Raw genomic sequence first — 23,406 nt, forward strand, 5'->3', positions numbered from 1 at the left:
GCTCTCTGTCCGTGTTCCCTTGGGAATGAGGAACCTCCTCCTGCTAGGGCAGGATGGAACCTTGGGAATTTGCAGGAATCCAGGAGTGTTTCCATCCAGGCACAGCCTCTCCTCCTGCAGCACCGCCATGGAATTGTGTTAAATCCATCCAAACCTCCCTTGGTGCAGGGATATTTCCTTGGGAACCTCGTCTCTTCCCATTCCTGGTGAATTCCTGGTGAATTCCCAGCAGGCGAGCACCCCAGTGGTTGCTGCTCAGGGCTGGCTCCTCCCAGGATGGAGGAATTCAGGGAATCACCCCCAGTTGAAACAAGCCCAGGCTAAAAAACATCAGGAATTTAAAAATACACTGGATAATTGCAAAATGAGCTGCAAATTCCCAGACAAATGTTCACTGCAAATCCAGCTGCAGCTGCACTCCTGGATCTCTCCATGGCTGGATCCATTTTTCCCTCCATTCCTGCCTCTCTCAGCTCCAGCAGCACATCCAGCCTCACTGCAAATCCAGCTGCAGCTGCACTCCTGGATCTCTCCATGGCTGGATCCTGTTTTTCCCTCCATTCCTGCCTCTCTCACAGCTCCAGCAGCACATCCAGCCCCTCTTCTCCATCATCCCAGGGTTGGATAAACACCCCGGACAAGGACCTCGCTCATCCTCCAACCACGACAGGCAGTGGGAATTCCTAACCCACTTCCTTTTTGGGATGCAAATATTCCTGCCTGGGAGTTCTCAAATCACTTCTGCCACAGCTCAGCTCCTGCAGGATCTCTGGGATATTTTATCTGACAGGAGCTGCCGGAGCTCGGCACCAAAATCCAGCAGCATTTTCCTTGGAAAACGCACAAAATCCTCCAGTGTTCTGGGCTTTTCCACAGGGAGCTGCCCACTAAGAAATTTTAGATCCTCCTGGGGGAGAAAATAAAACAAATCCCGGGAAATCCTTTCCAAGAGGAAGCGCAGTGTGGGACAATCCCAGCCCTGAGGATGCCTCGTTTCCTGCTGCTCCCCTTCCAAGGAGCTCCAGAGCCCTGAGGAGCTTCAGGCTGGACAGAAGATAAAAGGTAAAAAGGCACAACTGGAATGTTTTCCATGTTTCTGGAATGGTGCTGAGCTTCGGGGCTGGCACATCCGTGAGTTTTCCATCAAGGTTTTGGGTTTAACTGTGGGGTTTTAATCGAGGTTTGTCCTAAATTAAAAGGGGCAGTGCCTGGTGTTGTCCATGAATTTAAAACAAGGATTGTTATGGATTTCTGTTCCAAGGGAAGCCCTGGGAATAACCCCAGGAAGGAAAACATCAGCAGGAATTCAGAGAGTGGCTCAGGGAGTCCTGGAATTCCTGAGGTTGGAAAAATTCTCCAAGATCATCAAGTCCATCCTGGGCAGGTTTTTAGGATTTTCTGCCCATTTAATCTTCCTGTGCTTCCATTTCCAGCTGGAAACTCAAAGATGACTTTAAAAATTAATGGAAATGAAAAAGGATTTAATAACATGGAATTCAAGCAATGAATGCTGATGGGAAAGGGGGATTGATCCCTCCTCCAGCTGCCACTGGAATGAGGTACAACTACAAATGCAAAGGATTTCAGGAAAGAACATTCCCTGCTCTCAGAGGCAAAGTCATTATTTTCCTGCTAATGAAGATTTCTTGGATTTCCAGGAAGCTGGAACAGTGTGACGGACACTTTATTTGCAGCAGGGAAGAATGGGAAGAAAACATTTCCCAGGAATGCTGCTCCAATCCCACTTCTGACAGGTTTTTCCTCCTTTTTTCCCCACCTGGCTCATTTTATTCCCAAGGAAGCAGCTCCAAGGCTGGAATTTTTCCCTCCTTCCCTCCCTCTGGGTGTCCATGGAATGAAATCCATGAAATCCATGAATCCTGGATTTTCAATGGAATCCAGGCCATCCACCCCTTCCCGACCTGTTCCAGGAATTCCAGCTGGTGGAAGAGGAGCCATTCCCAGCCCAGGGTCAGCCCGAGTCCATCTCACTAATTGGACTTTGGAGAAGATCCACGGAGGCATCGATCCAAGAAATCTGTCCTGGATGAGGCTCCACTGCAATCAGTGCAATGACACTAATTACACATGGAATGGGAATGAGTGGCCAGTCTCCAGCTCCAATCCTTCCCTGGGAACAGGTCAGTGAGGAGCCAGAGAAAATTTCTCTTCTTTTCACCTGTTCCTAGGGAGGGGTTGGAGCTGATTCTGGGATAAATCCAGAGGAAAAATGCCTTTGATGTGGAAAATCGAGGAATTTTCTCTGGCTCTTCACTGACCTGTTCTTAGGGAAGGATTCAGCTGAATCTGGGAGAAATCCAGGGAAAAAATACCTCAGATGGAGAAAAAGAGGAATTTTCTCCCCAGATTTCTCCAAGAATCAGCTCAAATTTTCCTTAGGAACAGGTAAATGAGGAGCCAGAGAAAATTCCTCTTTTTCCCCCATGTGAGCCAATTCTTTCCCTTGGATTTCTCCCAGTATCAGATGAAAATCAGACAGATGAAAATCTAACCAAGGATTGCCAAACCCCAGGGTTTGTGCCGAGCAAATCCACTTTAGTGCAGCTCTTTGGGTTTCCATTCCACACATGGGAAACTCAAACTGGAAAATACACACAGGAATTCCGATTGGAAGAGAATATGGGAATGGATAAACCATGGAAAGAAGTCACCAGCAAGAAGCTGCCAGAGAACATTTAAAGATAGAAATGCTTTTGATTTTTGTTGCTTTTGTTTTTCTTCTGGGATTTTTGTCCCCAAAAAAATCAGGTTTCGGCTCTATATTTAAATAAAATTCCATATTTTTTCCTTAATTTTGAATTTTTTGGGATACTGAGGCACCAAGCAAACCAACAGAATATCACTTTTGTCTTTTCCCTAGCAATTTCCTGTAGCGGTTGTTCCAAGAGCTTTTCCAGCCGAGCTTCTGCTCCCAGCAGGTTTTGTTTGGCTTGGGATTTTTTTCCCCCCCGTCCTTTTGTTGACCTGGTGTCTCTCAGCATCTGTCACAGGTAATGCCAGCCAGGAATCGCCTTTCCCAGCGCTCCGAGGGGCACCGTTCCCACCCGGAGTCTCCCGGTGCCACTCCAGGATCCGTTAATCATTAACCCCAAGGAAAGCACTGGCCAGGTGGCCCTGATTGGGATCGCCCCGTTAATGGTTTGTGTTCCCTCTCCTCCCCAGCTGCTCCCGAGGGAGGATGAGCGCCGTGATCCTGCTGCTCCTGCTTTCCGCCGGGAATGGCGCGTCCCAGCCGGAGAAGGCGCTGCCCCGGCGGCGCCTGGCGTGCGTGAGGTGCTGCGGGCCCTCGGAGCAGCCCGTGTCCATCTTCTCCCAAAGGTCTGCCAGGATGAGCGCCCAGCCAGAATATTCCGTGCCCAAAATCCAGCCCACCATCGACATCACCATCCTCAAAGGTGGGTGGGTGTTGCTGGCTCCCGGCCTTCTCCTTGCTGCTCTTCCTTGGTGCTTCCCAACAGCAGAACTCGGCCTGAAATTCAAGAACAAAAGCAAGGGGCGCCCAAAAGTGCCCAAAATCAGGACAAGGGGTGCCCAAAATGTGGTTGTGCCCAAAACGAGGTAAAGGCGTGCCCAAAATGTGGTTGTGTCCAAAGGTGCGCAAAATAAAATCAAGGGGTGCCCCAAATGTGCCCCAAAGTGCCAAAACAAGGTCAAGGGGTGTCCAAAAGTGTGCCCAAGCAAAGGTCAAGGGGTGCCCAAAATGTGGTTTTGCCCAAAATGTACCCAAAATAAAGTCAAGTGGACTACAAAATGTGCCCACCCAAAATGTGGTGGTGCCCAAAATAAAATCAAGGGGTCCACAAAATATGGTTGTGCCCAAATGTGTCCAAAACCAGGTCAAGGGGTCCCCAAAATATAGTGGTGCCCAAACATGGCCCAAAGTTAATCCTTCTAGGAATTGGGCAGCTGCTGATATCTGATTGATATTCCTGGTTAATCCTTCTGGGAATTGGGAAGGTGCTGATATCTGATTGATATTCCTGGTTAATCCTTCTGGGAATTGGGCAGCTGCTGATATCTGATTGATATTCCTGGTTAATCCTTCCGGGAATTGGGAAGGTGCTGATATCTGATTGATATTCCTGGGTTAAACCTTCAGAGGAAGGGGAAGGTGCTGATATCTGACCGATACTCCCAGGCTGGGCAAGCATTGCCCCAGCAGCTCCTCTGCTGCCTGTCTCCATGCCATTCCTGGAACCTGAACTCCCCATCCTTGTGTTTCCCCGCTTTTCCCTCCCCCTGGCAGGCGAGAAGGGCGAGATGGGCGAGCGGGGACTCCCGGGAGCAGCCGGCAAGGCCGGGGAGCGAGGATCCCGCGGGCTGAGCGGCCGCAAGGGCCAGAAGGGCCAGCCCGGGCCCCAGGGCCACTCCTGCAAGCAGCTCTTCGCCGCCTTCTCCGTGGGCCGCCGCAAGGCCCTGCACAGCTCCGACTACTTCCAGCACGTCACCTTCGACACGGAATTCGTCAACCTCTACCAGCACTTCAACATGTTCACCGGGAAGTTCTTCTGCTACGTCCCTGGGATTTACTACTTCAGCCTCAACGTGCACACCTGGAATTTCAAGGAGACCTACGTGCACCTGATGAGGAACGAGCAGGCCGTGGCCATCCTGTACGCCCAGCCCAGCGACAGGAGCATCATGCAGAGCCAGAGCCTGATGCTGGATCTGCAGGAAGGGGATGAGGTTTGGGTCAGGATGTTCAAGAGGGAGAGGGAAAACGCCATTTACAGCGAGGAGTCGGATGTGTACATCATCTTCAACGGGCACCTGATCAAACCCGCCCTGGAGTAGGAGCTCCTGGGCTCCAGGGAAAAGCTTTGGGCCATCCAGCAGTGTCTGCCCTCTAGAAGTGCATCTCTAATTCCATCTGGAATGGTTGTAGCCCTGGAAGAGTTGTTTTTCCACACCTGTGTGGGTCCAAGCTGCTCAAGGATTCCAGAAGGTTCCCAGCTCCCCTTGTGGCCCCTCAGGAGCATCTCTGGAGTTTGTCCATTTGACAGCAAAAATTTCCCTTCTTTCTCTGCATGTCCCACTCCATTTGGAATATTTGCAGCCCTTGGAAGGGTGGTTTTTCCACTCTTTTATGGATGGAGGGAACTGTTCCAACTGCACAAGAATTCCAGAAGTTTTCCAACTCTCTGTGTAACCCCTCAGGAAAATCCCTGAACAGTTCCCAAGTTGGCAGCAAAAATTTCCCTTCTTTCCCCGCATCTCCCATTCCATTTGGAATATTTGCCACCCCTGGAAGGGTGGCTTTCCACCCCTGTGTGGACAAAGGTGGCTCTTCCACCTGCACAAAAATTCCAGAAGGTTCCCAGGCCCCTCAGGAACACCCCTGAAGAGTTTGCCAAGTTGACAGCAGAAATTCCACCTTGCTCTGCATCTCCTGTCCCATTTGGAATATTTGAAGAGTGGTTTTCCACCCCTTTGTGGATGGAGGGAACTGTTCCACCTGCACAAAAATTCCAGAAGATTCCCAGCTCCCTGTGTAGCCCCTCAGGAACATCCCCAAAAATTTGCCAAGTTGGCAGCAGAATTTCCCTCCTTTGCTGTGCTTTAGATAAGGAATTACAATAATTAGGATATAATTATGATAAAATAATCATCCTTAAGGACCAGAGTGATTATCCAGGTGCTAATTAAGGAATTTTGTTATTCCTACAAAAATCTTGGCTAATTAGAGCCACCCTCCTCATCAGCACAATGTTGGCTCCTCTCAGGCAAGAATTTTGGCATTAAAATCAATATTTTGCACAGGAATTAATCCCAAATTCCGGGTTGGTTCCATTCTGTGTCACATTCCATGGTTCCAGCAGAATGGTGGAATTACAGCAATAACAGCAGATGGATTCAGGAAAGCTTTTCCAGGGAAACAGAGCTCGGTACAACCACAAGCTCCAGAGAAAAACTTCCCAGAAGAACACCCAGCCTGCCTGGGAATGTGCTTCCCAACTGAACAACGTGCTGGGAATTTGGGATTTGCCAAGCTGGCATTTCAGGCTGTGCTCCCATCTGGACATTCCCATTCTGGAGCATCATCATTTCTGGAAAATGGAGGAAAAACTGGAAAGAAAATGGTTTGGGGTTTTTGTTTGTTTGTTTGTTTGTTTTGGTTGGTTTTTTTAGGGATTTGTGGTTTCTGGAAAATGGAGGAAAAACTGGAAAGAAAATGGTTTGGGGTGGTTTTTTGTTTGTTTGTTTGTTTGTTTTGGTTGGGTTTTTTTAGGGATTTGTGGTTTTTTTCCTCAGAAATTACTGACTTGGAGCACCATAATTTCTGGGAAATGGAGGAAAATTGGGAAAGAAAAGTGAGTTTTTCTTCAAGCAGTGATTTTCAGGGATTTGGGGGTGTTTTTCTCAGAAATCACCATCTTATGGCACCATCATTTATGGAAAGTGGAGGAAAAACTGGAAAGAAAAATGAGCTTTTCTTCAAGGAGGGATTTTTAGGGATTTGGGGTTTTTTTCCTAAAAAATGATGCATAGAACCATGGTGCATGCAGCAAAACCTCATCATTTTATCCCATTCCTTCTTTTCCTTTCTCCCAGTCTCTCGTTTGCTTCCCAAACCTTTTGTAAAAGGAATCCAGGGAAATTCTTACCAGGAAAACTCTTCCATGGATCTCACCTTCCCCAGCTTTGGGAAAAGTAGCTGAAATAAAGATTTTGCTTTCTGTACCTGGGGTTGTTTCTCTCTTTTCCACAAGTTTTTTCCATAAGTTTTTCTGCATTCCCTGGCTAAAAGCACCACACTGCCCCTGGAAAAGTCTCTGGGGGCAATTTTAGCTCCTGTAATCCAAAAAACTCCCAAAAGGAAGCTCTCACCAGCTCCTTTTCCTATAAATAAATCCCAAATCTTCAAGATCTCCCAAATTTGCTGAAAATAGGGACTTTTGAGTAGAAAACTCCAGATAAAAATGGATCCCAAACCTTGAAGCCTCGAGTGTGCTCTGGCTTCCCTCAACCTGCATCCTGAAAAGGAAACCTGGGAAATTTCCATGATTTTAAAGCCACATTGGAGAGCTCCATATCTTTTTCCCTCCTTTTCCTATTTCTAATCCCATCCCTAGGTTGGAAAAAGAATTCTCAGGCTGGCAGGAGCTCTGTGGTGGAGCAGGAGCATTCCCAGCTGCTCTGGAATTCTTCATTCCTCACAGATCCAGCAGTTTTCCACAATTTTGGCTCTTTCCCATTCCCTGTTTGCTGCACTGACTAAAATTACAATTAAAAATTCCCTGATTATTTCCAGGGCTGGAAAAACCACACCCAGAACGTTTTCAATCCACAGAATTCCAGAGAAATCCCTTTGTCCTGGGAAGCAGCAAAAAATCCATCATTTTTATCCCTGAATAAACTCATCTCCAGGAGGGATATTTGGATTTTGGAGCTCTCATGACTCATCCCAGTGCCAGGAGCAGGGGAATCATTAAATCCACGTCAATTCCAGTGGCACAACGACCTTTCCAAGCATCCAAAGGGATCCACAGGATCCAAATTATCCCTAATGGCCTAAAAACCACCAGGAATCTCAACCTGCCAAGGTTTTTGGGGAAAAACTGGAATATGTAAAAGCTGAATGTTCCCACATTTAAATCACTTTTCCAGGCTTGGACACCTCTAAAATCCAACTTCAACCTCCCCTGCTCTGCTTGTTGAGCTCCCTCTATCCCAGGAATGCCACAATCCCTCATTCCCATCTCCTCCCAGCCTGTTTGGGGAATAAAGAAGGAAATCTTGAAATCTGCATCAGTTCCAGGGGCAAAATCCAGAGAGTGTCCACAAGATCCAGATGGCCTAAAAACCACCAGGAATCTCAGCCTGCTGAGGTTTTCTGGGAATTAAATCTCTAAAAGCTGAATGTCCAAAGATTTTCCCACTGCCACCTTTTAAAATCCCTTTCCCAGGCTGGAATCCCTAAAATCCAAGTGAAACCTCCTCTGCTCTGTGTTGTTCCGCTCCCTCTATCCCAGGAATGCCACAATCCCTCCTTCCCATCTCCTCCCAGCCTGTTTTGGGGACAAAGAGCCTGTTTGGGTGTGGTTCTGTCCCTCTGGATGGATTTTTCTCGGGAATAACAACAGGCACGGGTGCCTTGGGCAAACTCTTCCCTTCCTCTCCAGGAGGAAACTTTGGATTTACGACAGGAACGAGATAACATCGAGGCCGATAAGGAAACCAGGCAACAAATCAGGCTAATGGATTGCCTCTGGATGAGTGGAATAGGATTTAATGACTCCAGCAAGGATCTATCCCACCCCAAGGATTGGGAGAAAATGCAGGAGATGGGAGGGGGAAAGTGGGAAAACAAACAGAGAGCGCTTCCAAGCCAGGGAGCAATCCTGGCTAAAAGCTCCGATGGAGACTTTGGCCTTCCACACCCTCCCTAGACAGGCTGGGAATGGCAATTCCTAAACCTGGACAGGCTGGGAATGGCAATTCCCAAATCTGGACAGGCTGGGAATGGCAATTCCTAAACCCAGAACAGGTTGGGAATGTCAATTCCCAAACAGAGAACAGGCTGGGAATGGCAATTTCCAAACCTTGGGCAGACTGGGAATGGCAATTCCCAATCCCTGCACAGGCTGGGAATGGCAATTCCCAAACGTGGACAGGCTGGGAAAGGCAATTCCCAAACGTGGACAGGCTGGAATCTCTATCCTTCCCTGGAATGAGAGGTGGGATTCATTTTGGGGTTCCCTGTTCCTGCTCCCTGCTCTGTTGCTGTAAATCCTGAGGATTCCTCATTCTCCTGACTTTCCAGAGCAGTTTTATTTTTCCTGGCAAGATCCAGGTTGCAGCACCTGGAAAATCCATGTGCTGTCTAACATCAGCACCTTCTCCTTGCTTAATTTTGGGAGATTTCCTGTTCTCTCCCGGGTTTTTCAGTAAAATCCCTAGGATTTGGATGTGAAGGGCCTTCCTGTGAGGAAAATTCTGGATTTGTGTCCTTGCAGAGATGTGGGAAGAGGTTCATCCCCTCAGGAATGGGCAAACAGGGAGATGAGCTGGATCCCTGGGACGAGGAGGGATTTTCTTCCCTGTTCCCAAAGCTGTGGATGTTCCCTCCCCAGCTGCATTTTGTATTCCAGCCAAAAGCTGCTGCAGAGATTTGGGCACCCAACAATTCCTGCCAGACATTGGGAATGACAGCCTAATGCTATTTCCAGGGAAAATCACATTAAAATCAGCTCTCCAAGGAATTGCTTCCTCTCTGGATTGTTCTGGAAGCAAATCCCTCTCTGCTGGCTCCAGGCTGGAATGCTGCAATCTCAGCCACCCCAAGGCCATTTCAGGACTGAAATTCCACGTGCAGGAAACTGAGGAATTGCCACTGGATTTGGGGTTTTGCTGATCCAAAACCCAGCACAGAGCCTGTAAATTCCCAGGGGATCACATTGGAATTGTCTCCCTTTTTCCATGCAAGGAAGAACCCAAAACAATTCGTCCACCAGATCATTTCTCCCTGATTTTCTGGTTTTTCATCCCTTTGAAGTCAGAATCCTGAATTTTTCCAGGACGGAAAAGACACCTGGACAGGGATGGGCTCAGTGCTGCCAGAGATCTTTTCCCCCCTCAGTGATCCTGTGATTCCAGGGATGCAGAACCCTCCATTCCCATTTCCTGCCTGTGTCTGCGTGGCCCAGCTCAGCTCCCAGGTTTTTATCAGGTCAGAAATCCACAGATCTGCTTTTCCCTCCCTGAAAACGTGCTGGAAAAATCCAAAACACCATCGAGTGCCATGAATTAATTCCATGGAAATGCTTCTGATTCCTGTCAGGAGCCAGGCACAGACACGCCAGGAAATAAAAGAATTCCAAGTGTGGGATGGGGGCCCGTCAGCCCTGTCTGGCACCCGGCATATGGGGCTGGAATCTGTGGAAAAACGGGACAGGGATGCAAACAGGATGCTCTCATTAATTCTGGGAATGCATAATTAATTAATTACCCTGCCCAGGGGAGCTGCTGTCACCACGGCTCCCGGAGCCAGCGCTTCTCCTCCGGTGAAGCGGGAATTGTGTATGGGATTTGTGCTGCCTGGCTCTTGGAATTGGGAATTGTGCAGGAATTGTGTATGGGATTTGTGCTGCCTGGCTCTTGGAATTGGGAATTGTGCAGGAATTGTGTATGGGATTTGTGCTGCCTGGCTCTTGGAATTGGGAATTGTGTATGGGATTTGTCCTGCCTGGCTCTGTTGTTCCTCCTGGATGCAGGAATTGTGTCCAGGACTGCTGCCCCATCCCTGGAAGTGTCCAAGGCCAGAGCTTGGAGCACCCTGGGACAGAGGAAATTGGTCCTGCTCTTGGGGAATGGGATGAGCTTTAAATCCCTCCCAATCCAGAGCATTCCATGATTCTTTGTTTTGCTAGGAAAAGCCAGGAGTGCAGAAATTCATTGAGGCCTTGGAGGGGTTTTTATTCTTTATGTTTTTCCACCAGATCCTCCAGAGAAAACCGTGGTGGGATTCACCTCTGGAGCAGGGAGGGGAAAAGCCCCAAATCTCCCTCTGGAATATGAAATAAGGATCCTCTGGAGCAGGGGGGGCTGTAATCCTGGATCTCCCATCCCAGAGGGATGCACCAGGATTATAAACCCCAAATGCAGCCAGCAGAGGTGATCCATGGAAGGTGAAGGGAAAACTCTTCCCTGATAATTCCCAGGACACTGCACTTCCAGGCCTGGGCTGTGTTTGCATCCAGGGCCAAATCCCCACAGAAATTCCTGCATTATCTCCCACCCCCACAGACCAGGGTTGTTCATTCCCAGCTTTTTCCAAGGGCTGCTGCTTTTCCCGTTGGGAAAGCACAGCGGGTTCATCCCAGGCTGAGGGAGTGGGATGCATCCAGCCTTTGGGATGACTCCTGGCTCGAGGTCAGGAACGGGATCCGGGGCTTAAAGGCTCAGGAGCAGGGAGCCAGCAGGGACAGCTTCACCTGCCGTGACTTTCCAGGGAATGATGGGCAGATAGGGAGGATTAAGTGTGAAAGGGAGAGGGAACACAGAAACCCCGGAGCGCCGCCCATCCCATGGCAACAGCGCCGGATTTCCATGGAGTTCTCCAAACAACGCCCAAAAGGGTGGGAATGGAGGATCCAGGAACACCAGGAGCAGGGTGAGGTGAGCAGCTGAGGCATCCCAGGTGAGCCAGGGGCTGGAGCTGGAGAAAATATCCTGGGAATAAATCTGGGGATGAAATCAGCCGCTCCTGCCTCGGCTGCAGTTCCAAGGAGCAGGGACAGGCATTGGAAATTGGGATTTGTAGGATTTAAGGATGCTGCTGGTGGATCAAGGCTGGGCCAGGACTTTGTGCTGCAGGGAATGTTTGGATCCCAGGGATAATTCCAGTCCCGGAACCTCAGGGAACAGAGAGCTTGGAGTTTAACAGAGGGAAGGTGCAAAAATTCCATGTGTGCCCTGCTCTTACTCCAGTATCAAGCCACTGATAAATCCCAGGATAAATTCCACACTTAAATCCCGGGATAAATTCCACACCTCAGGCACTTTCCTGGATTTTTCCTCCCTTGGGGAGCAGCCAGGAGAGATCCCAAAGCCAGAGGATTCCATGGTGACCCTGCTGAAACCCAGGAAGTGCCCATGAATCCCAAACCCTCTGGGATGCCCACCTGGAATCTGCCCTTTGGAATTGCCATCTCCTAATGCCACTTGTCCAAACTGAATCCATGATTTCCCCCCTCAATTAAACCCATTTTTCATGGAATAAAAAGTGAATCCCTGAAGGAAGCTGCTCCTGTATCCCAAAAGTTGCTTGGTGGATTTTTCCACACAACCTTCCTTCCCATCCTTTGGTATCCAGCAGCTGGAATTCCCTTTATTGCATGGATCTCATTGAATATTCATAGCTGGAGCCTGAACCAGAAATCCCAGTTTATTTTTTATTTATTATTTTATTTCATTTTTATTTTATCCAAATGATTTTTCCACCTCCTGAAGGTCAGGTAGGCACCAGGCAAATTTTCCATGATCTTCCCGTGGGTTTGTTGTTTTTTTTCCAGCAGAGCAGAGCCAACATTTGGAATCCTTGGATGAATCAAAGGAAAAGCTGAATAAGCTGGAATTTGGAAGGATTGTCTGTCGAGATATTAAAAATGTCACTCAATCGCTGGGGCTGAGGGATTAGGGCTGGAATGTGTGGAGAAAAAAGGGATCTGGGGAGTGTCGGTGCTGTCTGGAGCCTCCTGGGGAGGGCTGGCTGGGAGGACAGATTTTCCAGGGAGTTTGTCAGTCTTTGTGGAAGGATGACATGTTTTGATGGAATGTGTGCAGGGAGGTTGGCAGCTCAGCTGGCTCCTCAAAATTCCACTGCCAAGCTGCCAGGAGAAGCCCAGGATCGGCGTTTGGGGTTCAGGGAAAAGCCAGCAGAGCTTCCTAAGGCACCGAGCAGGTCTGGGGAAAGATTTTTTGGGATGGGGAGGGAATCCCTTGGAGCAAAGGCTGAGTGGCACTGGAGAGATGATCTGCAGGAGCTGCTCCCAGAAAAAAAATTCCTTGGGTCAGGAAAAAAATAAACTCCTGCAAAGCAGCATTCCCATGGCACTGAATTCGCCAGGGAGCTGCTGGTTGGAATTTTTCTGGGAACTGGGGCATTGAAAGCTTTCCTAAATTTGCTCCTTAAATATGATGGATTTCAGCATTCCCAACGGGAATGCTGGATGGGCTGGCTGGAATTTCTGTTTTCTGGGAATTGGGATCCCCAGTCCTGATCCAGGGGGTGGGAAAAGATGTGGGATCAGCCTGGGGCGGGTGGAAAACAAGGCCCAGGTTTATCCACCTCTTTTCCCCTCAGATAAAACTTCCCTTGCTTAATTCCAAGGATTTGATCAAACTCCATGGAAGGAAGGGACAAATGCTCTTTGCTCTGCTCAAAACAGGGTTTAGCTCCTTCCCAGAAATCTGAATTTATTAAAATCCTTTTTCTTTCCAAAGCAGATTTTCCTGCCCCAACCTTGAGCTTTCCAGTCATTTCCCACTCCAGAGCTTCCAGGAGGGATCATTTCAGGTGGAAAACTGAGGGAATCACAGCCCAGCTCACACCAAACCAATGGGAAAAGTTAATTTTATTAATTAATCAGCTAAACCTGGCTGTGCTGGGATTTGGAATGTGGGCACTGCCTGCTACTGGGAGAAACCTGGGAGTAAATTACTCATGGTCCCAGCCAGGCTCTGGGTGCATCCTGTGATTTCCTGGCTTTGGGAATGTGAGTGTCACATCCAACAGAATAAATGGAATGATGGAATCATTAAAGTTGGGAAAAACCTCCAGGATTGACAAACACCCCCTGGAAACTGCACCAGTCAGCAGGATTGAGCTGGGTTTAATTTCTGAAAACAGTTTTGAGTTCAGACTTACACTCAGACAGGACTGAGCTGGGTTTAGTGTCTGAAATCACAGCTTTGAGCCCAGATTTACACTCAGAGGGGATTGAGCTGGGTTTAATTTCTGAAATCACAGCTTTAAGTCCAGATTTACACTCAGAACCAAGGAATGGACACAAAATCCCCCCAGGACCCCACAGCCATCAGCACTGACATCACAACAACGGGGTCACAGCACATTTCATGGGGTGGGAAGGTGGAAATGTCATGGCTACATTGATTCCTTTCCACAATGTTTTCATTTCCACTGGTTTTTTATCCTTTCTGGCTGTGTTTGAAGGGTTCCTGGCTGTGCTGGCTCCCTGGGATGGGTTCATGGCAGGAAAACAAAGCAAAGGCAGCACGCAGCACATCAGAACCCATTTCCAGAGCAGTGCTGGTGCCTTTTTTGCATGAAACTCTGAAGAAATCTCATTTTCCTTTCAGAAATCCCCTTGAAGAATTCCCAAAGATCCCAGCTGAGCTGTTTGCTGCTCAGAGCTGATCCCAGCAGTGCAAAGCAGCCTTAAACCAAGCTTAACGAGGGAATTGAACTGGCTTAGTGTTGATTTGCATCACTAAAGGGGTACGAAGCCTGGAAATCATTCCCTGGAGGACCCAAAGTGGTCCCAGACATCAAATCCATCAGGACACCACGAGAGCTTGGCACTTCCAGCTGGGAAAAGCAGGGAAGAGCCCTCTGTGTACATTGCTGGGAGCTTCTGGGGTTCCACATTTTCCTTTTGCATGAACTGAGCTCTCCTTGAAGTCCCCAAGTCCTCCAGGGACTCTGCAGTGCCAGGCCCTGCCCTCCTTGAAGTCCCCAAGTCCTCCAGGGACTCTGCAGTGCCGGGCCGTGCCCTCAGACCTTGCTGGTCTGCATGTGCCCGTTGAACTCCGCGTTCCTCTGGGTCAGCATGGACTCCTGCAGGCGGCTGCTGTTCTCCTGCCTGTGCTCCACGGGGTCTCCGTCCTCCGCTCCGTCGCCCTTCCGGAGGCAGAGAACCTTCTGGAAGCTCTGCTTGAAGTTGTCGGAGAGGAAGCCGTAGAGGATGGGGTTGGCGCAGCTGTTGGCGTAGGACAGCACCACCATGAAGAAGTAGAGCCCCTCCAGGACGGGGTCGGCCGGCAGGATGAGGATCAGGTTGACGATGTTCATGGTGTAGAAGGGCAGCCAGCAGAACACGAAGACCACCACGATGATCACCACCATCCTGGTGACCTTCCGCTCCGACCTGCGGCGCCGCGTGGAGCCCACGCGGATCCCCGAGGACTTCACCTTGACCACGATCAGCAGGTAGCACAGGCAGATGACCAGCAAAGGGCCGAAGAAACCCAGCACCGAGGTGTAGATGATGAACGCCGCCGACCAGACGTTGACCGGCTCCGGCCAGTTCATGTTGCACGTCTGGAAGTCCTCCTGCACGTCCGAGAAGATGATCACGGGCAGCACCACCAAGAAGGAGAAGGTCCAAACGGTGGCACTGATGAGCTTGGCCACCCTGGGGCGTCTCCACTTGGTGGATTTGATGGGGTGCACCACGGCCAGGTAGCGGTCCATGCTCATCACCGTCAGGCAGAAGATGCTGGTGAACTGGTTGATGCCGTCCACGGTCATCACCAGCCGGCAGAGGAAGGAGCCGAAGGGCCAGTAGGAGATGGCGTTTTGGGTGGCCAGGAAGGGCAGGCCCAGCATGAAGAGCACGTCGGCCACGGCCAGGTTGAGGATGTAGATGTTGGTGACCGTTTTCATCTTGGCGTGGCGCAGCACCACGTAGATGACCAGGGCGTTGCCGCTCAGCCCCACGGCGCACACCAGCAGGTAGCAGATGGGAATGAGCACCTTGTGGATGTACTGGAACGGCGGCGGCTCCGCCAGCGTCCCGTTCTCTGTCGCGTTGGGCAGCAGGGAGGAGTTCGCCTCGCCGGGAGCGGCTTCCATGCTGAACGTGCTGGAAAAGTACAGGGGATCCATGGGGTTTTGTTTTCTCTCCGTGGCTTTTCCTCTTAGGAGAGATTAAACTTCACGGGCATCTTGTTCCTGGAAGGAAAATTCAAAATTCGAAAAGTCAAATTTCAAAAATTCAAAAATTCAAAACTTCAGAAATTCAAAAATTAAAAAAAAATTTAAATTCAAGGAAAAGAGAGACAGGACTTTTACAAAGTGGACTTTTACAATCACTTCCATTTTCTCTTCTATTCAGGATTTGGGGTTGGATTACTGAGACAAGGAGTAGGATGGGATCAATGCCCAACAAAGGAATTGCACAATGGGAGAATCCCCATGCTCATCCCAGTGCTCATCCCAGCAGATCCCAGGTTCTGTTTCCTTTTCACAGGATCCAGGGCTGGGTGAAGCTGTGACGGATTTTTCCCTGTGAGGGTGGAGAGGCTCTGGAACAGAATTCCCAGAGAAGCTGTGGCTGCCCCATCCCAGCAACTGTCCAAGGCTTGGTTGGACGGGGCTTGGAGCAACCTGGGATAGAGGAAGGTGATGGGGCTGGAACTGGGATCAGGGGAGGAAGTAAAACTTTCCATAACAATGGAAAACCCTTGGAAAAAAATCCCTGAGCTCCAAGACAGAAAGGATCATGTCTGAGATCTTCCCCACCAGGTCAGGGCGTGTGCACAGAGAAGGGAAGGAATAAACTCCTTTTTTCCATCTCTCACAATTAATATTTGTGTTCCCACATCCTCTCCTCTCACCCTGAACTGCTTTTTATCCCAAAAATTCCCTTTTCTTGCAGGAAATCCAAGCTGCAGTGGGCAGCTCCAGGACAACTGAGCAGATTTGAAGCTGGAATAAATTTTTCCAGCCATTCTGAAAAAGGTGGAGAATTTCCAACACCCCTTTCCTGTAGCGAGCTTGATTCCCAGGAATATTTTTCCACCTTTTTGTCAGAGTGAGGTTCAGTTTATCAGGTGGAGAAACTTGGGAACATCATATTAAAAAATGGAGACTTAAAGCACCAAATCCCACAGCAAATCCTGGTGAAGGTGGAAGAAACACCCAGCAATTTTTGCTGCCATCACCTGACGATCCCACAATAATCCGGGGGTTTGGATCTGGAATCACAAACAGCCAGCCCACAGCCCTGCAAAAACTCCTTGTCTCCAGGAGCAATCCGAAACCACCTCCATCAGCGGCTGGGCTTTCTCCTGGGGTGAGAAAACCTGGGGGAGAGGAGGAGCCCCTGCAGCTCCCGGGAGGAATCACAAATGTGCCGAGCTGCTTTGGGAATGTGCAGATGGGGAGTAGGTGTCTCACGTGGCTGGGTGGAGATGCACCGGGGAAATCGGGAGTGCAGGGAGAGCTGAGGGAGCTGCTGGAGCTCCGGGGGGGTGGGGATGGGGCAGCAGGAGCTGGATGTGCTGCTGGAATGGTTGGGGTTTAGGTGTTGGGAGCATCCCTGCCATTCCCAACATCCCGCTGCAGGCAGAGGTCAGCCGAGCTGCTCATAAATGAAACAGGAGTGGGTCAGGGCCTGGGTAAAACAGCACAGCAAAAGCCCAGTTCTGGCTGAAAAAGTGGAATTTTAAATCCTGACCTCCAACCTGTTTTGAATTCCTGAGCTGTAGCAAACCTCAGGTTATTTATGGGGGAATTCTGGGAGAAGCCGAAGCTGGGACCCCTCATTCTCAGCTGGGAGGGGTTTGGAAATTCCCATTTTCCTGCTGTGACCCCACTGGGATCACTGAAGGGAAGGACAGGCAGGAAAAATACATGGGATCGGTCAGGAAGGGTTTATAAACTCATATCCATGGAGCTGCATCCTTGGGATTGGGAATGTTCTTCCCAGACAAGCTCGGCACATCCAGGCTGGGCCCAAAAAACCCAAATTTCCACCTGAGCCTGGGAAAAATTAGAAGGCAGGGAAAGAAGCAGTGCTGGAGCTCAGCAGGGAAGGTCAGGAGGGGCAGGCAAGTGTGGCTCATCCTCTAAAAAATGGAAAAGGACACATTTTCCAAAGTCTCTTTTCCACAGTGCACATCCTTGGATTCAGGACTGGAGGAATTACACAATAACTTCAGTCCTGGTCCTTTCAGCGCCTTTGGAGCTCAGGCCTTGGAAAGAGGAGCTTTTTTCTTTGGATAATTCCCATTTCTTCTCCCCCTGGAGAAATCCTCCAGCCCCAAATCCCTGTTTGCAGAGGGCCTCGGGCTCTCCCAGCCGTCCATTGGCATTCCAGGGGTTTTCAAAAGGACTTGGGTGTGTTTTCCATGGAGAGGGGTGGGATTTTTGATTGTTTTGTGGATTTTTGGATTTATTTTTTGGATTTTCCAACAGAGAGGAACTTCCAGGCTCCCTCAGCAGCCAGACTTCTCCTGGAGTCAGGGACACTTTGTCTCCTCAGCGTTTTGGGGCTCTTCCTGTGGGTTTGTGGGAATATTCACCTTTCCCTTGCGATTTTTGTTCCGTGGGATGAACTGTACAACATTCCCTGTCATACGGAGAGGATTGGGAAGGGAATCCCAGAACCCTGGAACGCTTTGGGTCAGAAGGGCCTCCCAATATCCCCGATTGCTCCCGCCTGGATGTGGACAATTCCAGGGATGTCCCAGTGCATTTCCTGAGGGAAAATCCATTTCCTAGGGCTCTGCTGCAATTCCTTCCAACTCTTTCCTGCTGTTTTCAGCACCAGGAAGGAATTTACTCCACCTGGACATTCCCCATTCCCAGGATTTGACGTCCCAAAGTCCCCCAGATCTGCAATCCAAACCCAGATCCCCATCCCACAATTGCCTCCCTCAGCCTTTGCCTTGCGGCCACCACAATTCTGGGATTTTTCCTGGAAAAAAACCCTGACCAGCTGCAAATCCATGTTTTCCTGGCTGCCTTGGAGGAGCACAGGGAATTTTATCCAGGTGACAATTTGTCCCTCACCAGCGCGATTTGGCCTCAGCTCCTTTTGTCACCACGACCCTGAACCTCCACAAAGGCTGATTAAAGACGATGATTAAAGGTAATTAAGAGGAGCTGATTGATCCCTCATAGCCTTGTTTGTTGTTCTTAATTAAGGGATTAATAACAAACACGCCTCCAGGGGATTTCCTCTCATCCAGCTTTTCTTCTCTTTGATTTCCGAGCCCCCACCCTGGGATTGTCCATAAATTTTGGGTTTTCTGCTTAAAATTGAGGAGCTGGGAATGTAGACCTGTAATAATCACTGACAGAATTCCAAGTTTTAACAGAGCACCATCCAGGAAAAAAAAATCAGCATCCACAGCAGCTGAATATATCTCTGTCCCTGCTTCCCAAAAAACTTCGGGGAATAAATAGCAGAGGTGTTATGGTGCTAGAATTTCACATTTGTGAAAACTCCTAAATAAACCTGGGTGAAAAAAAGCCAAGAATTAACAGAACAGCGAGTGAAAAATCGTCCCGACCTAAGGAAAAACAAACGTTTAAAATGGAATTAAAATTTTTAATTTAAAATTAAAAATGCTCAGACAGATCAAGGCTGAAGTTTTCCCTGGGCTCTGGTCACAGCAGGAAAGCAAAAATAACTCCATGGAGAACATTGCATGAGAGTGGGGCAGGGCTCAGGCAGGAATTGCAGGAATTAAACCTGATTTTCCAAGCTGGATTGGATCCTGCTGCCTGTTTGCCTCTGGAATCATCACTCTCTCATCCACGATAATTGCTGGGAATGGAATTACAGCACCAGCAGGGCAGATTGCTGCTTCCAGCAGCAGGATAATTAGGGATAACACAGCCAGTGGGAATCCAGGCTTTTCGAACTGTCTTGGGAGGAAAAGCACCCGGAGAACTCTCCAGGAATTGTCTCCCGGCAGCAGAGCTCCCATCCCGTGGAGCTGGCTGCAATAAATCCCTGGGATTTTCATCTTTTCATCATTTCCATGGCTTGGAGCTCAGTGTCCATCACCTGCTGCTCCCCAGAGAGCCGTGGGGGCTCGTTCCTGGGTTTGGGGGATGGAGCAGGCAGGAGAGGCCTGGCAGTGCAGCTCTGGGATAACTCAGAATCCCGGGAAACTGGGTGGGAGCAGCAGGGAAATAAATGCAGCATCACCCCGAGAGCTGCCTCAGCTCTGAGGGATGAAAATGTTCTGTACAATGCAGCAGAGACACCTTTGGTGTCCCATTCCCACCACCTGGAGTTTAAAAAAATGAAGGAATCCTTCAGATTCTCCCAAAAAGGAATTTTCTTCTTGGACAAATCTGCCTTTGATGCTTCTCAGGGGGAGTTTGTTACCCCCAAAAAACAAATTATGGATTTTTCTCTGCTGAAAACAAAACTTTCTCACCTGAAATTGCTCCTCTGCTTCCACTCTCTGAATTGGGACTAAACCAATCGGCTGAACTCCGAGTTCAACAACTTCTTCCCACTTTTAACCCTAAAAAATCTTTTTAAAATGTATATTTGTCACCACCTGGTTATCCCTCAGCTCATCCCAGGGTTTCCCAGAGCACCTGAGAAGCTGCTCCGATTTTTAGGAGCAAACAACTCATGAAACAACTCATAAACCCAAATCTTTGCTGAATCCTTTTTTTCCTCCCCAAACACGTTTAAGTCGTGCTCAGGGATTACTCACTGGGGCTGAGCTGCTCCTGCCTCACCAACACTCGTGGAAAGCAAATCCTGCTGGGTTTGCTCCCAGGTTTAAACTGGGTTTGCTCCCAGATTTAAACTGGGTTTGGTCCCGAATTTAAGATGGGTTTGCTGCCGAATTTAAGGTAGGTTTCCTCTTGGATTTAAGGTGGGTTTGCTCCCAGATTTAAGATGCATTTGCACCTGAATTTAAACTGGGTTTCATGCCAGATTTAAGATGTGTTTGCTCCCAGGTTTAAACTGGGTTTTCTCCCACATTTAAATTTGGTTTGGTCCCAGATTTAAGCTGGGTTTCCTTCCAGAATTAAACTGGGTTTGCTCCTGGATTTAAACTGGGTTTGCTTCCTGATTTAAGATGGGTTTACTCCCGAATTTAAGGCGCGCTTGCTCCCGAATTTAAGGTGGGTCTGCTCCTGAATTTAAGGCAGGTTTGCTCCCAGATTTAAGATGGGTTTGCTCCCAGATTTAAACTGGGTTTGCTCCTGGATTTAAACTGGGTTTGTTCCCGAATTTAAAGCGGGTTTGCTCCCAGATTTAAGATGGGTTTTCTCCCAGATTTAAACTGGGTTTGCTCCTGGATTTAAACTGGGTTTGCTCCCGAATTTAAGGCTGGGTTTGCTCCCAGATTTAAGATAGGTTTTCTCCCAGATTTAAACTGGGTTTGCTCCTGGATTTAAACTGGGTTTGGCCCCAGATTTAAGGCTGGGTTTGCTCCAGGCAGAGCAAGGTGTGCAGCTCCATCTCTGCTCCCCCGCCGGGCAGCGGGGCTGGGGTGCAGCTCCCAAACCGGCCCCAGCTCCAGCACCTCCCCAAACCCCGGGGGTTTTCCCAAAGGTTTCTGTTCCTCCCTTCCCCTCTGCAGTCCAGGGACACGCGGAGGTTTCAGGGATGTTCCAGATGGGTGCAGGAGCGTTAATTCCAGCCTGAGGGAGAGCAGGAACAGCCCCGGGCCCCGTGGTGGAAGGAGCTCAGGAGCAGCAGCTCCGGGGGCAAATTCCAGGATCTGGGGTGTCTTTGGGATCCATCTGCCTTGGATACAGCTCCACTGCAGCACCGAGCCCTGCGGGCTGTCCCCAGGAGCTGGGGGTCCCTCAAGCACCCCCAGACTCATCCCAGCACCCCGGGAGCAGCTGTGGGGCTCACCCGGGGGTCTCCTCCTCCTCCCCAGAGCTACAAAAACTCTCTGCCTGAGCCCAAACCGCTTGAACCCGGCTCTTCCTGAGCCCGGCTCTTTCTGAGCCCGGCTCTTCTTTCCCTGCTCTGGGCTCGGGGGCTGGGGGCTGCAGGGAGCCAGCCCAGGGTCAGCCGGAGCTGCTCCCAGCCCGGCCCCCGATGTCACCTTGGCCCGACCCCCCCGATGTCACCGTGACCTTGACATCTGCTCGCTGTCCCCCTGGAGCAGCTGCCCCCCCTGCTCTCCCTGCCGTGTGTCACCCCAGGGCTCTGTCACAGCCCCGGGTGACAGCGGCCCCGGGCTGTGCCCGCTGGTGCCTTCGCGTCCCTTCAGCTCCAGAGCCGCGCTCAGGCTGCTCCGGCTTCAAACGCGGCATTCCCCACGGCCGGGGTCCCTCCCGGGCAGCCCCAGCCAGGATTGTCACCCCACTGCCCACAGGGTCCCCTCTTGTCATCCTCCAGCCAGGATTGTCATCCCAGTGCCCAGAGGGTCCCTCCTTGTCATCCTCCCGGCCGGGATTGTCACCCCACATCCCAGAGGGTCCCTCCTTGTCATCCTCCAGCCAGGATTGTCACCCCACTGCCCAGAGGGTCCCCTCTTGTCATCCTCCAGCCAGGATTGTCACCCCACTGCCCAAAGGATCCCTCTCCAGCATCCCCACCAGGACGGGAGGGTGACCAGGTGACCAGGAGGGGTCACCCCCCTGCCCAGAGCGTCCCCTCGCCATCCCCCAGCCAGGATGGAGTCACTCCAGCACCAACCCCCCCCTCAGAAATGCAAATTCGGTGTCTCCACGAGCGGCACCGGCGGCTCCGGTGGTTCCCATCGAGCCCCCAAGCGGGGTGCGCCCCGCGGGCCCCCCCCTGCCCCGTGCCCGTGCTCCCCGCAGCCATCGCTGCCGCTCCCCGCATCCCGGCTCGCCGCTCCCGCATCCCGGCCGTGCTCACCTGCGGCTCCAGGGCTGCTCTCCCGGAGCAGAGCCTGCCGCTCCCGCAGCCGCGCCGGGAGCGCTCCCCGCGCTGGCCGCTCCCCCGGGAGGAGCCAGGGGGCCCGGAGGGGCCGGGGGTGCCGCAGCCCCGGGGCCGCCCCCTGCTCGGCAGCTCGGGCTGGATGGAGCTGGGGGCGGCTGCTGCGGGCAGCGGGAGCGCTGGGCAGGGAGGCTGTGCCCGCCGGTGCCCCCGCGAGTGTGCGCGTGTGTGTGTGTGTTCCACCTGCGAGTGTGTGTGTGTGCCAACCCCGTGTGTGAGTGTGTGCCAACCCCGTGTGAGTGTGTGCCAACCCCGTGTGTGTGAGTGCCACCCCCCCGTGTGTGTGTGCCACCCCCCCGTGTGTCTGTGCCACCTGCGGGTGTGTGTGTGCCACCCCCCGTGTGTGTGCCACCTCTTCTTGTCTGTCCCCTTTCCCATGTCTGTGCCACCTCCCCATGCCTGTGTCCCCATCCCTTCCCCACTCCCCCATCCCTGTGCTCCTGTCCTTATGCTTGGTCCCCTGTCTCTGTTCCCCCTGCCCATCCCTGTTCCCTCATTCCCATCCCCATTCCCCATCCCCTTCCCTGTTCCCCATCCCCATTCCTCTTCCCCCATCCCTGTCCCTCCATTCCTGTCCCTCCATCCCCGTTCTCCATCCCCATCCCTGTCCCCCATCCCCATCCCCATCCCCGTTCTCCATCCCCATTCCTCTTTCCCCATCCCTGTTCCTCCATCCCCGTCCCTGTCCCTCCATCCCCATTCCTATTCCTCCATCCCCGTCCCCCATCCCCATCCCTGTCCTCGTTCCCCATCCCGGGCTGTCCTCACCCGGCTCTGCCGCTCCCGGGGCTGAGCCAGATTGGGAAGAGCCGCATTTCCCCCGGCTCCATCTCCTGTCCAACCCCGATAATTCCTCCAAAGCTTCCCGCAGGCTGGGAGCGAGCCCCTCCCGACCCCCCAAGGGGGCAGCCGAGCCCAGGCTGCGTTTGGGGACAGCGTTTGGGGACAGCGTTTGGGGACAGTGTTTGGGGACAGCGTTTGGGGGGCTTTGGCACCTGCGGGGCTCTGGTTTCTCGCGTTTGGGGACAGCGTTTGGGGACAGCGTTTGGGGACAGCGTTTGGGGGGCTCTGGCACCTGCGGGGCTCTGGTTTCTTGCCCTGTCCCTGGGCAGAAGCACAGCCCGAGTGCCAAGGACACATCGAGCGTCTCCCCGGAGAGCGCGATCCCATGTGGGGAGGTTTTCCTCCAGCTGGCTCCGAGTCAGGCCCTAAAATCGCTCCTGGAGGGAAGATGGGG

General features: G+C 51.2%; 2 protein-coding genes across 5 annotated transcripts; one reads left to right on the forward strand and one right to left on the reverse strand.

The window, feature by feature from the left end:
* Positions 1-885: 885 nt before the first annotated feature.
* Positions 886-5,083, forward strand: C1QTNF8 (C1q and TNF related 8). Its single transcript, XM_039732336.1, has 3 exons — positions 886-1,062; positions 3,184-3,416; positions 4,268-5,083. Exons 2-3 carry the CDS (start codon positions 3,200-3,202, stop codon positions 4,813-4,815), a joined length of 765 nt encoding a protein of 254 aa, XP_039588270.1. The 5' UTR covers positions 886-1,062; positions 3,184-3,199; the 3' UTR covers positions 4,816-5,083.
* Positions 5,084-11,901: 6,818 nt separating this feature from the next.
* On the reverse strand, positions 11,902-22,351 carry SSTR5 (somatostatin receptor 5). 4 transcript variants are annotated; one of them, XM_039732681.1, is made up of 3 exons: positions 22,089-22,351; positions 15,725-15,789; positions 11,902-15,436 (listed from the first exon to the last, which is right to left on the reverse strand). In XM_039732681.1, exon 3 carries the CDS (start codon positions 15,368-15,370, stop codon positions 14,258-14,260), a length of 1,113 nt encoding a protein of 370 aa, XP_039588615.1. In that variant the 5' UTR covers positions 15,371-15,436; positions 15,725-15,789; positions 22,089-22,351; the 3' UTR covers positions 11,902-14,257. The 4 variants fall into 4 exon arrangements, with proteins under 4 accessions (XP_039588615.1, XP_039588613.1, XP_039588612.1 ...); XM_039732679.1 differs by having other exon boundaries at positions 15,725-15,871; XM_039732678.1 differs by lacking the exon at positions 15,725-15,789.
* Between the last annotated feature and the right edge of the window lie 1,055 nt (positions 22,352-23,406).

Source organism: Passer montanus, unplaced genomic scaffold (genome assembly GCF_014805655.1).
Source record: "Passer montanus isolate IOZ18808 unplaced genomic scaffold, ASM1480565v1 scaffold8, whole genome shotgun sequence".
Classification (NCBI taxonomy): Eukaryota; Metazoa; Chordata; class Aves; order Passeriformes; family Passeridae; genus Passer; species Passer montanus.